We start from the raw sequence: 12262 nt of genomic DNA on the forward strand, positions 1-12262 counted from the left end.
ACTCACTGAGTGCCATTGAAAGCAGAAGCCCTAGGCCCATAAAAGGAAGTGCCCTTCCCTTGTGCCTACACCCCCATCACAGATGCCTGCAACCGACCCAGGCTGTGTTCACTGCAGTTTCCAACATGAGTTTATCGTGGGTAGAAGGAATGCACAGTCTCACACAACAACCAGTAACCCCACGACTGGGGGCCTAGATCTCCAATAACATCCTCCCCCACTCAGCTTCAACTACCCTCTTCCCTGGACACAGCCTCAACTTTGACATCACCCAAAATGGTGTCACCTCTACAATCACGTACTCCAGCATCCCACTCTTTAATCGTGGCCACCTATTCTTGTAACTCTGGTGCTCAAGTATCTCACTGCGACACTTCTTCATCCTACCTCACTGAACCTTCAGGCCATTAACTAGTTCCTCTATTTCTTCTTCATTTCCATTCTGTTCCGTCCTGTTGCCAAACATATCTTGTCTCCCTAACAGGGTTTTAAACCTTGCCTTCTGAGACAACTCATTCCCTTTGAGAAAAGGGGTCCTGCTCCTTATCATGAGCCCAAATCTGTATTTGTTCATCCACCGATTGATTCATTCGTTCAAAACATATTTGCTGAGTATCTACCGCGTATCGGAAATCTGTTACATTCTAGGAACACAGCAATGAACAAGGTAATGTGTTCCTACCCTTAAGGAACTTAGAATCTAGTAGAAAAGACAAGTATGAAACAATTACACAGATTATTTAATTGTAATTAAAGGAAGGCAGAAAAATATGGGCTGTGAGAGCATCGAAGAGGTGAGCTAGTCTAAGGAGCCTATTGTCACGAAGGGACACTTGAGCAGAGAACCTGAAACCTGAGTAGGACAGCAGGCAAAGAATGGAGTGTGTGTGGCTTGGGGGGGGGGGGGGGAGGTTGTCCTTGATGGGGGTAGGTAACTCCAGGTGAAACAACCCAGTGTGTTCAAAGGCACCAAAGTGGGCAGACACAGCTCTCCATCCTGGGTGGAATGCCATGTCTAAAGAGGCATGGTGTAAAGTGAGGCTGGGAGACAGGAAAAGACTAGATTTTGTATGATTTGTGGGCTGTTGTCAGTGACTTGGGTCCACAGTCCCTCCCAGCAGCCGATTCAGAGACTGGAGACCAACGAGTTCGTGGGGATTTTATCATGTAATCCAGGGATGGTGACAAGGGTCTGTTCTGAGGCTGTCCGTGGGAATAGAACACGGCTGGTTACGGGTTATGAAAAGAAGTGTTGATAGGATTTGGTACCATTGGGAGATTAGGGAGAAGAACAAAATCTCCTGGATTATAGCCACAACTCTCTTGCAGTGATGTTTGTACCCTCTTATGAATGCACCAAGACTACCGGACCGTCCACTGAAAAAAGGGTGAATCTTATGGCATGCGAATTTTATCCAAATAAAATTGAATTTTTAAGAAAGAACCTACACACAGCACTAAACATAAACACGTTTATTATCAAACTTTGCGCTGGCCACATCACATACAAAATAGGTATGGCATAAGCTTAAATAAATACATACTTTAAAAAACTGTAAAATATTTTGAATCATAATTTAAAATGCTTTTCAAAACCCGTTTTAAAAACCGTTTAAAACACGGACCATATTTACATTTCACACAGCTGTTTACATCACAGTATAAATATTTACAACATTCGAACAATTTCAGAGAAAATAATAATTCATTCTCTAGGTAGTCTGCTTGCAGTAGATGTTTATTTCTCTCTCCCTTATTTTCCAGAGTTCTTTTGCCCCTTAAAATTCTCTACCGTTCTGACACTTAGCATACCTCCCTGGTTACTTATGGCTTTGCCTTTACCAACACGCAGCCCGCATTTGTCAGAAACTTTGATTTTCAACACATGCTAAGTTAATGTACGTGTGGGAGAGTTTTGATTCTCACGTAACTTGCAAGACGGAGCGAGAAGCTTGGGCAATGGACTGGCCAAGAATTTCTCACTGCCAACGATCAGTGGGGATCCCTGAGGAATTTTAAACTCCCTGATAAATAAATACATATGCTCATTCATACTGACTTTCCTCTCTTCACGAACACTCTTAACAAACAGAATAACACAATTAGGGAATAAATATTATAAGTCTCCACTTTTCAAAAAACCCACCAGACAAATCTTTTACAAGGTGAGTCCCTATCATGGATTTAACATCTAATGTAATATATGAGAATTATATGTGGACACGTCACCCCTGACAAACGTCTTTGGAGAAATGCTAAAGCACATCCGTGTGACTACACGTTTTTGTCAACAGAGACATTCAAAGAGTTGTACCTTTGTCTGCATTTCTGCTTTTAGCAAATCGGAACATTTGGCCCCGTGGAAGCTTTTCATCACGGAAAACCACCTACCTCTGGAAAAAGAGCTGACAGTGTATAAGCGCGTGCCATTCAGATTCTACTGTGCTGATACTAATGTTTTGAAAAGCAACGGGAACAAAAAATTTAGAACTTCACCCTGGTTAACATTATAAACAGTATTTGCCCTTTTTTGAAATAAAGTTACTACAGATGGGACATTAGAAACTGTGACTGAACAAAGATCTAGGATAAGTCACTTCTACCCTATTGCAGTCCTAATGTGTACATAGTTTAGAGTCTCTAAAACACATACACTGAATTAAGAATTAGGGAAGATTGTCCTGTCGTCAATGCAAATAAAGAGAGCACAATCCCTCACGGCACTTTAAAAAGCAGTGAATCCCACAGGGAGAAAAGTGATTAAGACTGTCCTTTAGTCATCCTCCCACAGAGCATTAAGTAGGATTTCCCCATGCACTCGCCTGGGGGCATTACAAAACTGTCATTTGTTTTCACGTTGGTGATAGAATATCTTTGGCCAAGCGGTTTCCCCTAAACTCTTGACAATATTTCAGCCCCATGACAGCAACCATGTAATCAGCAGAGACACCGTGAGGGGCAAAAGAAAGAAGCAAGGCCACAAAATCCTGTGGTTCTCCACTGAGATCTCACAGTGAGCGGGGCGGAGAGATAGAACAGGAATTCTTGAGATCGTGGAGCCTGGGTCCCTTCACATTTGCCTGGAAGAGAATATGCTTTCCCTCCATCGGCCAGTACTTTCCAGACACAGAGAACAGCAAAGAGAAGGCTGACTCGCTGATGGCAGACTGGCCTTGCTCACTGGAGTTTGGACGGGTGAAGTCCTCGTGGGTGCCTCGCTCCCAGCTTAAAGGCAGCAGGTGTGGGAGGTGAGGAGGGCCAGAGACCAGAGGAGTGCTCTCTGTCCTTGCCATCTTCAGGGTATGGCTCTAGTTCCCTGGAGGAAACTGTGTTCCTGCGAACAGAGAGAGCATGGCATCAGGACGCTTAATATTCTGTATTCGTAGCAACAACAAAATTCACCGTCTACCACGGACCACCGTGTTCACTATCACGGGGGAGTCCACCTATGAACCTCAAAGCCTTATTCAGTTAGGGCAGCGAAACTATTCTATATGATACTCTAATGGCAGATAGAAGTCATTACACACTTGTCAAAACCTGTAAAATATACAAAGCCAAGAGAGAACACTGATATAAAGGGTGAACTTTAGCTAATAATAACGTATCAATATTGGCCCATCATTTGTAACAAAATGCCACACTAATACAGGATGTTGATAACAAAGGAAATTGGAGGGTGAGGGAGTATGTTGGGAGTCCAGTTTCTGCTAATTTTTTTTTGTGAACCTAAAACTGCCTTAAAAAATAAAGACTATTAATTAACAAAATCTATTCGGGGCGGGGGGGGGGGTGAGGGGGACTTGACCCTTCACAATTCTCACAAAGCAGAGCACAGATTCTAGAACCAGACTGCCTAGGTTTGAATTCTGGCTGTCACTCACTAGCTTTGAGATTTTAGGCAAGTTATTTAACTTGTCTGTCTCTCGTGTTCTACATCTGTATAACAGGAAACACAGCAACAAGTCTCTATCTCCTAGAATTCCCAACTCAGAACAGTTTCTGGAAGATACTAAGTGCCACATAAAGGTTAGCTGTCATCATTTTTATTAACAACTTTCACAAGTGAAATGACTCAATAAAGCCCAGATCCTTGTTCCTGTCCTTCTACAAAGAAATGAAACAGTTTTCCATCCAACACCGTGAAGGTGGTGATTTTCCCCCCAGAAACTGGCAGGTTTGGAGGATATGCTCTCTCAAAATCATATATGGTTTTCAAGTCTTACCTGATTCCTTTGGACTTAAAGGGACTCAGAAGGCATCTGGTAGGATCCATCTGATTGGAGGCTTTGGCAGCTGCTGTGGAGTGCATAAAAACACTAAGTAAAGCACTGTTTTCCGACATGAACAGGGAAAAATGTGTAGAATGTTCAAAGGCATGCTTTGGACAAGAATGCAACTTACCTGGCAGGAACAAATTTCTTTGCTGCAAGAAAAAGAAAACCATTAAGTTGGACTAAAAGACTCTCAGGGCCGTATTAAATTCAGAAACAATATGACTCTATCCTCCAGGGACTGCAAACCCAATGCCTTCAGGGCCCCTGTAATAATCAGAGTGCAAACACAGCATGGGGGCAGCGGGTGTGAAATGCACGCTCATCCTAGGGGCCCAGCAGCTTTCTAATGCTGGCCAATAGCTACCCGCTCAGCTTGCCAAGTTCATCTGCCCGTTTTTCATGAGAAGTCCCAAATCTAGATTTTACGTGAAAGTTCCTATTTTATAAATGTCAGAACTTAATTTTTAAAAATGTCAAATATTCTGTAGAGCCAAACTGTGAGTGTGGCTACACACGTTGGCGTATTCCCTAGGAGATTTCCCACATTGAAGCCTGTATTCCAAATAAATGTTTCGGAGCCGTTTTAGCCACTTCCTGGGAGCACCCATCATGGCAGGCTCACTGCACCCACTCCGAGGGGAACCACAGAATTCCATGTGAATGGCACCCCCTGGAGTTGTCTGCTGTGAACACAACGAACATTTTTATTTCCTAAAACCCCTCCCCACTTCAAGCTGTACTGTAAACTCTTTCCCTAGGACCACTGCTCAATTACACTGCAGTTTATTAGTGTTTTGTAACTAGAGTCTAATTACTGCCAAGACGTGCAAGAGAGGGGACACCGGCGTGGCTCGATCGGTTAAATGTCTGACTCTTGATTTCAGCTCGGGTCATGACCTCACAGTTTGCGAGTTCGAGCCCTACATCAGGCTCCATGCTCGGGATTCTCTCTCCCTCTCCCCTCTCTCTCTGCCCCCCTCCCCTGCTTGTGCTCTCTTTCTCTCAAAATAAATAAATAAACATTAAAGAAAATTTTAGAAACGTGCAAGAGAGAACATGACTCACCAATGAGGAAAAAAAAATACATTTTTCAAAAAAACATTTTTGGAGTACGTTCCCAAGCTCCCTTACCTCTCTTCCGCAGGCGTTTCAGAAGCCAGAGGACAAATGATGCTACCGTCATGAGGGAGGTCCCAGCGGCGGTGAGTCCAACAGCCAAGGGAATGCTGGACTCAGTGGGAGCTAGGGAGACAGAGGAGGGAAGAACTTTCACGAGAAGGAACTGAACGTAAAGTCTTCTGTGCCCTTTTCTTGGCACATGGATAAGCCGTCTACTTCAATGCACGAGGGAGAGACAGGGCACTACAGGCCTCTGAGATTGACCCAAGCCACCTGCGCGGGCCTGTCTCCGGCCACGGCCAGGAGTGCCCTCACCTGCCAGGCTTGAAGAACAGAACCCACTGCGCCTGGGTCCCTACTGTGCTCTCTTCTACACGCGCTCTCTTCTCCCTCCCTTGCTCTCCTTTCCCCCCTACTTTTACCTCTGGCTCCCCTTTTCGCCCTCGTCGCAGTTCTACCTATTCCGCCCACGTGTCACCTCCTCGGTTCTCCCTCTATGCCCATAAAATGAAATGGTCACCAGCTTTTTCACCTTGGCAACCCCCCTGGCCTGAACGTAATGAATGGTTCCTGGCTTTCCCCTTCTTCCGTCTAGTCCCCCCAGGCAACCCGCACCAACTAATGCTTCACCTTCGCAGGTAGGCAGCGTCCCGGACCAGTGTCCCGTGGCATCGCACGTCAGAGCTGCGGAGCCATTGAGGGTCCACCCCTCAGGACACGCAAACGCACACACAGCGCCAAACGCGGGCTCCCCGTCACAGCTCACGTTCATTTTTCCCGACGCTGCCAGTCCCGAACATCGTACGGCTGCAAACGACAGGCACACGCGCGGCGGTTAGTAAAGATCTACTGGAAAACGTCTAACCCTGATTGAAAAGCCATCAGCAGGCGTAACTTAGACGCACTCCTTGGTTTTCAGCTCGTAGCAAGTTAGGATCAAGGCCCGTGGGGCAATCGAGGTTCAGATACATGTGAAGTTTTTGACCTAGGCTCCTTAAGGTCTAAATTCAGTCCTACCTTGGCAGGAGGGGACTTCCTGCGTCCACTGGCCCTGAGATGTGCACTCGACTTGAGCTGACCCACGCAATTTGAAGCCTTCTTCACAGCTGAAGGCGCAGGAGGACTTGTAGGTGAACTCTCCAGCGGGGGAATGGGTACATGTCACAGAGCCGCGCTGGGGCTGCCGGACGGCATCGCACTTCACAGCTGGAACACACGAGCCAGCACATTATCAGAAAGTTGTATCGGGCAGCGGAAGGTTTCGCACGTAGTCACGTCTCCAGCCCTCCCATGGTTTTTGTGTTAAAATAAAGACAAAAACTGTACCTTCACACGTGGGCTCCTCACTGTCCCATTCGCCTGTAGGGCCACACTGGAGCTTTTTGGATCCCTTCAAGACAAATCCCTGTTCGCAGAAGAACTCACAGCTGGACCCCTTTTGGAAACTTCCAGAAGCAGCAGGAAGACAACTCACGTAGCCTCTCTCTGGGCGGGACAGGGCTTTGCACTGAAAAGCTGAGACACCAAAATCATGGTCAGAAAACATTGCGGAGGAACTGGAGGGCCCTTGGTGTTTGATGAATGAACCCGGTTCATCATAGACGAAGCAACACTCAGAGGTCTCAAGGCTCTTCATGACTCCCTGGACAACTGGGAAGATGCCTGTGTTTTCTCCGAACGCCAGTCCCTTCACGGACAATGGCATTCAGTAAAGGGAGGCCTTTCACGGAACCAGTGGTTCCTGAGCACTGCTCTGACACTCGAAGGAGTTACCGTCAGGACGAAAAGGTTATGTAATCAGAAAGCAACTGATGGGTCCTGGATGCTTACAGATGATGCCAAAATGCAAAGAAGGTAAGAAGGTAGCGCATGAAATGTGTCTGCTTTGCAGCTTGATTCCGGTCTCGTGGCTTCGTGCCACTGGAAGTCATTCTGTGCTGTATCTGGCTACAAGAATACCAGTACCCGACAGCGAAAACTGCTTGCTTTCCATATTGTTGCTCTTGCTTTAAAGTGAATTAAGTTTTAGTGCTTATCCGGGTATTAAGTGCGTCTCTACGTATGACGCCGTCCTTGACACATTCTCATCCCTGCCAGTTATGGGCAATTTCAAGTACAGGTTGAGAAAAAGAATGTTTATGGTCAATCTTGATGTGGAGCGACTCTACCTTTACACGTTGGCTTCTCATCGTCCCATTTCCCGGATGAGGTACACTGGAGGCGCTGGGATCCCATTAGTTCAAATCCTTCTTCACACGCAAAGGCACAAGTCGTGTTCCATGGGAAGTTTCCAGAGCTTTGGGAACAGTCCATGACTCCGTTGGCAGGATTTGTCAGAGCATCGCACACGACCACTGGGGATTTGAAAGACACCATGAAATTTACAGATATGTTCGCTGCCTATTGAACTGGAGTTTATAACGGGGCGAGGAAGCAGCCTTCAAACGGCAGATCCCAAAGTCCTAAGATAAGTCTTGGGGACACGCGCGCACACAGTAAAACTTTGATGCTTTTTTATTAATACTTTCATCTTCTCTGATTGATTTATACTCTGACTATGCTGAGTGGTTTCTGGTCTACTTTACGATGTCCCTGATCTATGTTATGTAAGGCGAAAACGAAGAAAAAAACCCAGATTCTAGATCATGATTTATGTCCTGTTATGTCCTGACATACACAGGACATTCATTTATGTCAGCCCAGCGGGACCTGGAAGCCAAAAGCTTCCGTCTCTGGCCTAGAAAGATAAGACTGAGAGAGAGGGGTGCCTGGGTGGCTTAGTCAAGCCTCCGGCTCTTGATTTCAGCTCACGTCGTGATCCGGAGGCCTGAGATTGAGCCCTCCATTGGACTCTGTGCTGGGCACGGAGACCCCTTGAGATTCTCTCCCTCCCTCTCTCTCTGTCTCTCTTAAAAGATTAAAAAGACTGAAGAGAAAAATAGATATGGGGGCTGCTTGACTACCATGGTCTTAAATCCATCTCCACTGCATGAGAGAGATTAAGCAGGAGAAGACAAGTCATTACGATTTCTCAAGTGGGTTCTGCTGTTATGGGCACTCGCTTACAAGTCACCAGAGCCGGAGAAGCATCCACTGCAAACATGGGATATAAACCTCTCTCAAACCAAGCAGGCACCCTATTGGCCATACATATTGGCTGAGGGAAGTCCTACTAAAAACAACCAAAAGAACTTTCCCTGGAGTCTTGGAAACGTTGTGACGTTGGATCCAAAACAAAACGAAACAAAACAAGACAATGAAGGGTGAGTTTGAGAATGTTCTGGGCATTTGGAGAGAGATTTACCATTGCAGGCAGGAGCGGGGGCGCTCCATTCTCCCGTGGACGTGCACCGCGTGGCCTCTGTGCTGCTTGGGAGGTAGCCCTTTTCGCAGCTGACAGAGCAAAAAGAATTGTAGCTGAAGGTCCCCAGAGGGTGGGTGCAAACCAGGCTTCCGTGCTCGGGGGCTTCCCGCGCTTGACAGGTCACCGCTGAAAGGAGAAACCACATCAGTGTTGCTCTCTGTCATCTTGCATGAAGTGAGAAAACCCTGGAAGGTATAACTACTGTTTATGCTTCCTATGTGCCAGGCACTATGCATTCATTCCAATCAGCCTCACCATTGAAGCTGATACCATTATTAGCCTCCTTTTTGCAATGACACAGCTGGGACTCGGGGGGTTTTAACTACCTGGTCCAGGTGCCCTAAGTCAGAGTGGTAAATCTGGGCTTTGAAGCTGGTTGGGGGTGGGGTCTGACTTTCACTTCACGACCTCGGCTCTTGACCGCCACAGGGCACCATGTGGCCCAGGGAAGGGAAGACAGGCAGACCCGACGCCAGAGCCAGCTGGCACGCGGGATGGTGCTACCAACTCAAGTGAAGGCAAAGGCGACGCGACGCTTACCTTGCTCGCACCTGAGTCCCTTGAAGCCGGGGTAGCACTCGCACGTGTAGTTGTTGACGGTCTCCACACACTCGCCGTGGCCACTGCAGGATGTAGGGGTACAGGCAGCTGCAGGAAACACAATCCGTGGGGAGGAAGGTCATTACTGTGCTTAGAATGCGTTCCTTCGCATCATGAGTGTGCCACAGAGATCATTGGCGACGTCGCCAGGGACGCGGACTGCCAGAGATCTTAACTGAAGATCACCCAATGCCAAAGCCGAGCTTTAAGCTCAACGAGGTTGGACCTTGATTGCTAATGTCAAAGAAGTAATCTCCCAAACGATGTTTTAAAGCCCTGTAGTTTAGAACGTAAAATTACCATAGTGGAGACCAATTCTTGCACACTGTCCGCACCTTGTCAAGACGCCCCCCCACCCTGAAACTGCCTCCCAGGGCTGCCCCGAGCCCCGTACCTGTGTAGCACAAGGCAAGCTTCTTTTTGCTACATCTCTCGTCATTCCACTTGCCCGCGTCCTTGTCTCTCTTGATGTAGATCTCCACACAGTCCTCATTGCTTTGCTTATTGTTCGGTTCACCAGGAGCCCAGTTCCTGGCTTCTTCGGTCAGAGGCTTCTGGGTCCCTATCCAGGTCCACGTATCGTTGACCTTTCTGATTCCGATCCAGTAGTAAGTTGGCGAGTAGCTCAAGATGGAGTTCAGGTGCTTGATCTCTTCCTGGTTTTGAATCGCGACCAGATGTGTGTACCGTTGCTGGCAATACGCACTAGCTTCGTCGAAGGTCATGATTTCTGTGGAGGCGTTGTAAGACCAGGCTCTGCTCCCTTTAAGCAGGAGAAGCACTAAAGAGGAAAGCGTGAAAGGCATGGAACGTTTAGTCCTGCTGTGGTCTGACTCTTTTAACTGGGCTTTGCACTCTTATTTTCATCATGCGGTAGCCTTGGGGATGACTCAAGTTTTTTTCCTCTTTTCCAAAGTAAGAAAGGGGAGAGATGGAGAAACTGCCATTCACTGTGCATATCTTTGGGGACTGAGCCCCCCGCTTGATGCTCTCCCTGCACTTGCCCACCACCATCTACCAGTATATCCACTACAGTAGAATAATAATCAGAATAACTGAGCTTTCCTGAGTACTGAATATGCACCACCAAGCACTGTCCGAGGTCCTCTCCATGCTGCTGGAGCCTCACAATGCCTCTGGGAAGCAGGCCATTTATGATCAGCACTTGACACATTGGGAGGCACTAAGGGGTAAAGTAAATTGCCCTTAGCCCGGGGCAGAACACCCTGGGCAGAGAGACCGGGATGCTGCAAAACACCCTACAATGCACAGCCCACCCCCCGCCCCTGGCCACGGGGAGAAATTTTCCTGTCCAAACTGCCAATAATGTCAAGGATGAGAAACCTTGGTCTAACGAATGACATTGACTTACCAAGAGTGAGAGCAGGGAGAAGTCGTGAAGCAGTCATGACTTCCAGGGTTCTTGTCATCAAAAGATGAGTCTTGAAATGCCTTGCTGGGGGAAAAAGTACAACATTCATTACAGAAAGAAATTTTAGGTAGCCAGTCACTGAGCTCATTCTACAATGATGTTTTCAGCAGCAGCAGCAGCAGCAGCAGCAGCAGCAGCAGCAGCAGCAGATTTTAGGTAAAAGATAACAGCGCTCCCATCTTTGTTTCAAAGATCATGGGAATGAATGCCTACACAAGTTAAGATTTTCATCGTTTAGGTGCAAGAGAAAAGCCAGATTTTAACGAAGTCTGAATACAACAAGAACCTGCCCAGGCCGTTTATCCAAAGGCTCTCTGCCTGTCTGTTCATATGGATAATCTTGTTTCATGGCCCTTACGCTGCACTTACTGTTTTGTGAGGCGGTGGCGTCCACGTCTGACTCCTCGTGTCGCTGGCTGCTTCTGTCTTGTGCCACTTGGCAGTTCTGGGTGAAGTCAGCCAAGAACAGCAGAGCACTGCTCGTGCGGCAGCCTCTTTATAGGGGCGCTGGCTTCCTGTGAGTAATAGGAGGATGTATCCAAGCCCAGGAGACAGGAATTCCCCAGTAGCATCCAAAAAGTTTCCCGGGAATGTCCATAACGCCAAAAAATTACAGTGATGTCAGAAACCCTGGGCCGCCAAGCTAATTCGCCTCTGTTCATACCATTTTTAAAACATTTTTTTAACGTGTATTTATTTTTGAGAGAGGGAGAGGAAGCATGAGTGGGGGAGGGCCAGAGAGAGAGGGAGACACAGAATCCGAAGCAGGCTCCAGGCTCCGAGCTGTCAGCACAGAGCCCAACGCGGGGCTCGAACCCGTGAGCCGTGAGATCATGACCTGAGCCAACTCAGAGGCATAACCAACTGAGCCACCCAGACGCCCCTCATGCTTTTTTATTTTATGTGAATCCTATTAATATGGCACAAATGGGGGGGGGATTAATTCTAATAACATAAACTGATGTCTTTAAAAAGTTTAAAAACTTTGCTAATCAGCAGCATCTCTCGTGTAATTGTGGTAGTAACCAGGATTTCACAAACACAGGCAAACTCAGACTTAGTTTTATGATCTGTGGACCACTATTCTTAATTTTCTCACATGTGGCTGTCAGTAGTGGGCCACCAATGTTTTTTCTCTCTCTCTCACCTACCAATTCGACTCATTTTAAGGTACCTGTCTCACGGAGGTACCTGTCACAAGGGATCTGTTAATCCTGATTCTGTGCATAGTTATAACTAAATTACTAGAAATAATATCTCCCAGGTAAATATTTGACATCATGCCTTGTTTCTTAAAAATAAGATGAATGGGAAACAGATTTCGATGTCCATGTCTGGAAAACATTTATTCATGATTTGTTCAGTGAAAAAAAAAAAAAAAAAAAAGAAGATGAAAGCTATATGTACTCGTATTTAATTGACTCAAATTTTATTTAGAACTTTTAAGCTATGAATGTGCCAAAAATAACA

The 12262-nt window shown here is 46.7% G+C and overlaps 1 protein-coding gene across 1 annotated transcript; it reads right to left on the bottom strand.

Moving 5' to 3' along the window:
- Positions 1-1458: 1458 nt before the first annotated feature.
- SELE (selectin E) lies at positions 1459-11247 on the bottom strand. Its single transcript, XM_060643465.3, has 13 exons — positions 11162-11247; positions 10733-10816; positions 9755-10141; positions 9301-9408; positions 8701-8886; positions 7565-7750; positions 6723-6911; positions 6414-6602; positions 6027-6203; positions 5409-5519; positions 4405-4426; positions 4227-4299; positions 1459-3334 (listed from the first exon to the last, which is right to left on the bottom strand). Exons 2-12 carry the CDS (start codon positions 10788-10790, stop codon positions 4242-4244), a joined length of 1671 nt encoding a protein of 556 aa, XP_060499448.3. The 5' UTR covers positions 10791-10816; positions 11162-11247; the 3' UTR covers positions 1459-3334; positions 4227-4241.
- Positions 11248-12262: the final 1015 nt, after the last annotated feature.

Source organism: Panthera onca, chromosome F1 (assembly GCF_046562875.1).
Source record: "Panthera onca isolate mPanOnc1 chromosome F1, mPanOnc1 haplotype 2, whole genome shotgun sequence".
Lineage (NCBI taxonomy): Eukaryota > Metazoa > Chordata > Mammalia > Carnivora > Felidae > Panthera > Panthera onca.

What these genes read in the sequence shown, in the direction of transcription:
- SELE (XM_060643465.3), bottom strand. Translation starts at nt 10,790, where the DNA reads ATGACAAGAACCCTGGAAGTCATGACTGCTTCACGACTTCTCCCTGCT. An exon ending in TGAGAAGCCAACGTGTAAAG is followed by an intron (nt 6,912 to 7,564) that starts GTAGAGTCGCTC and finishes TTGGTGTCTCAG; the next exon opens with CTTTTCAGTGCAAAGCCCTG. An exon ending in GACGCTGCCTACCTGCGAAG is followed by an intron (nt 5,520 to 6,026) that starts GTGAAGCATTAG and finishes CTGTCTCCCTAG; the next exon opens with CTCCCACTGAGTCCAGCATT.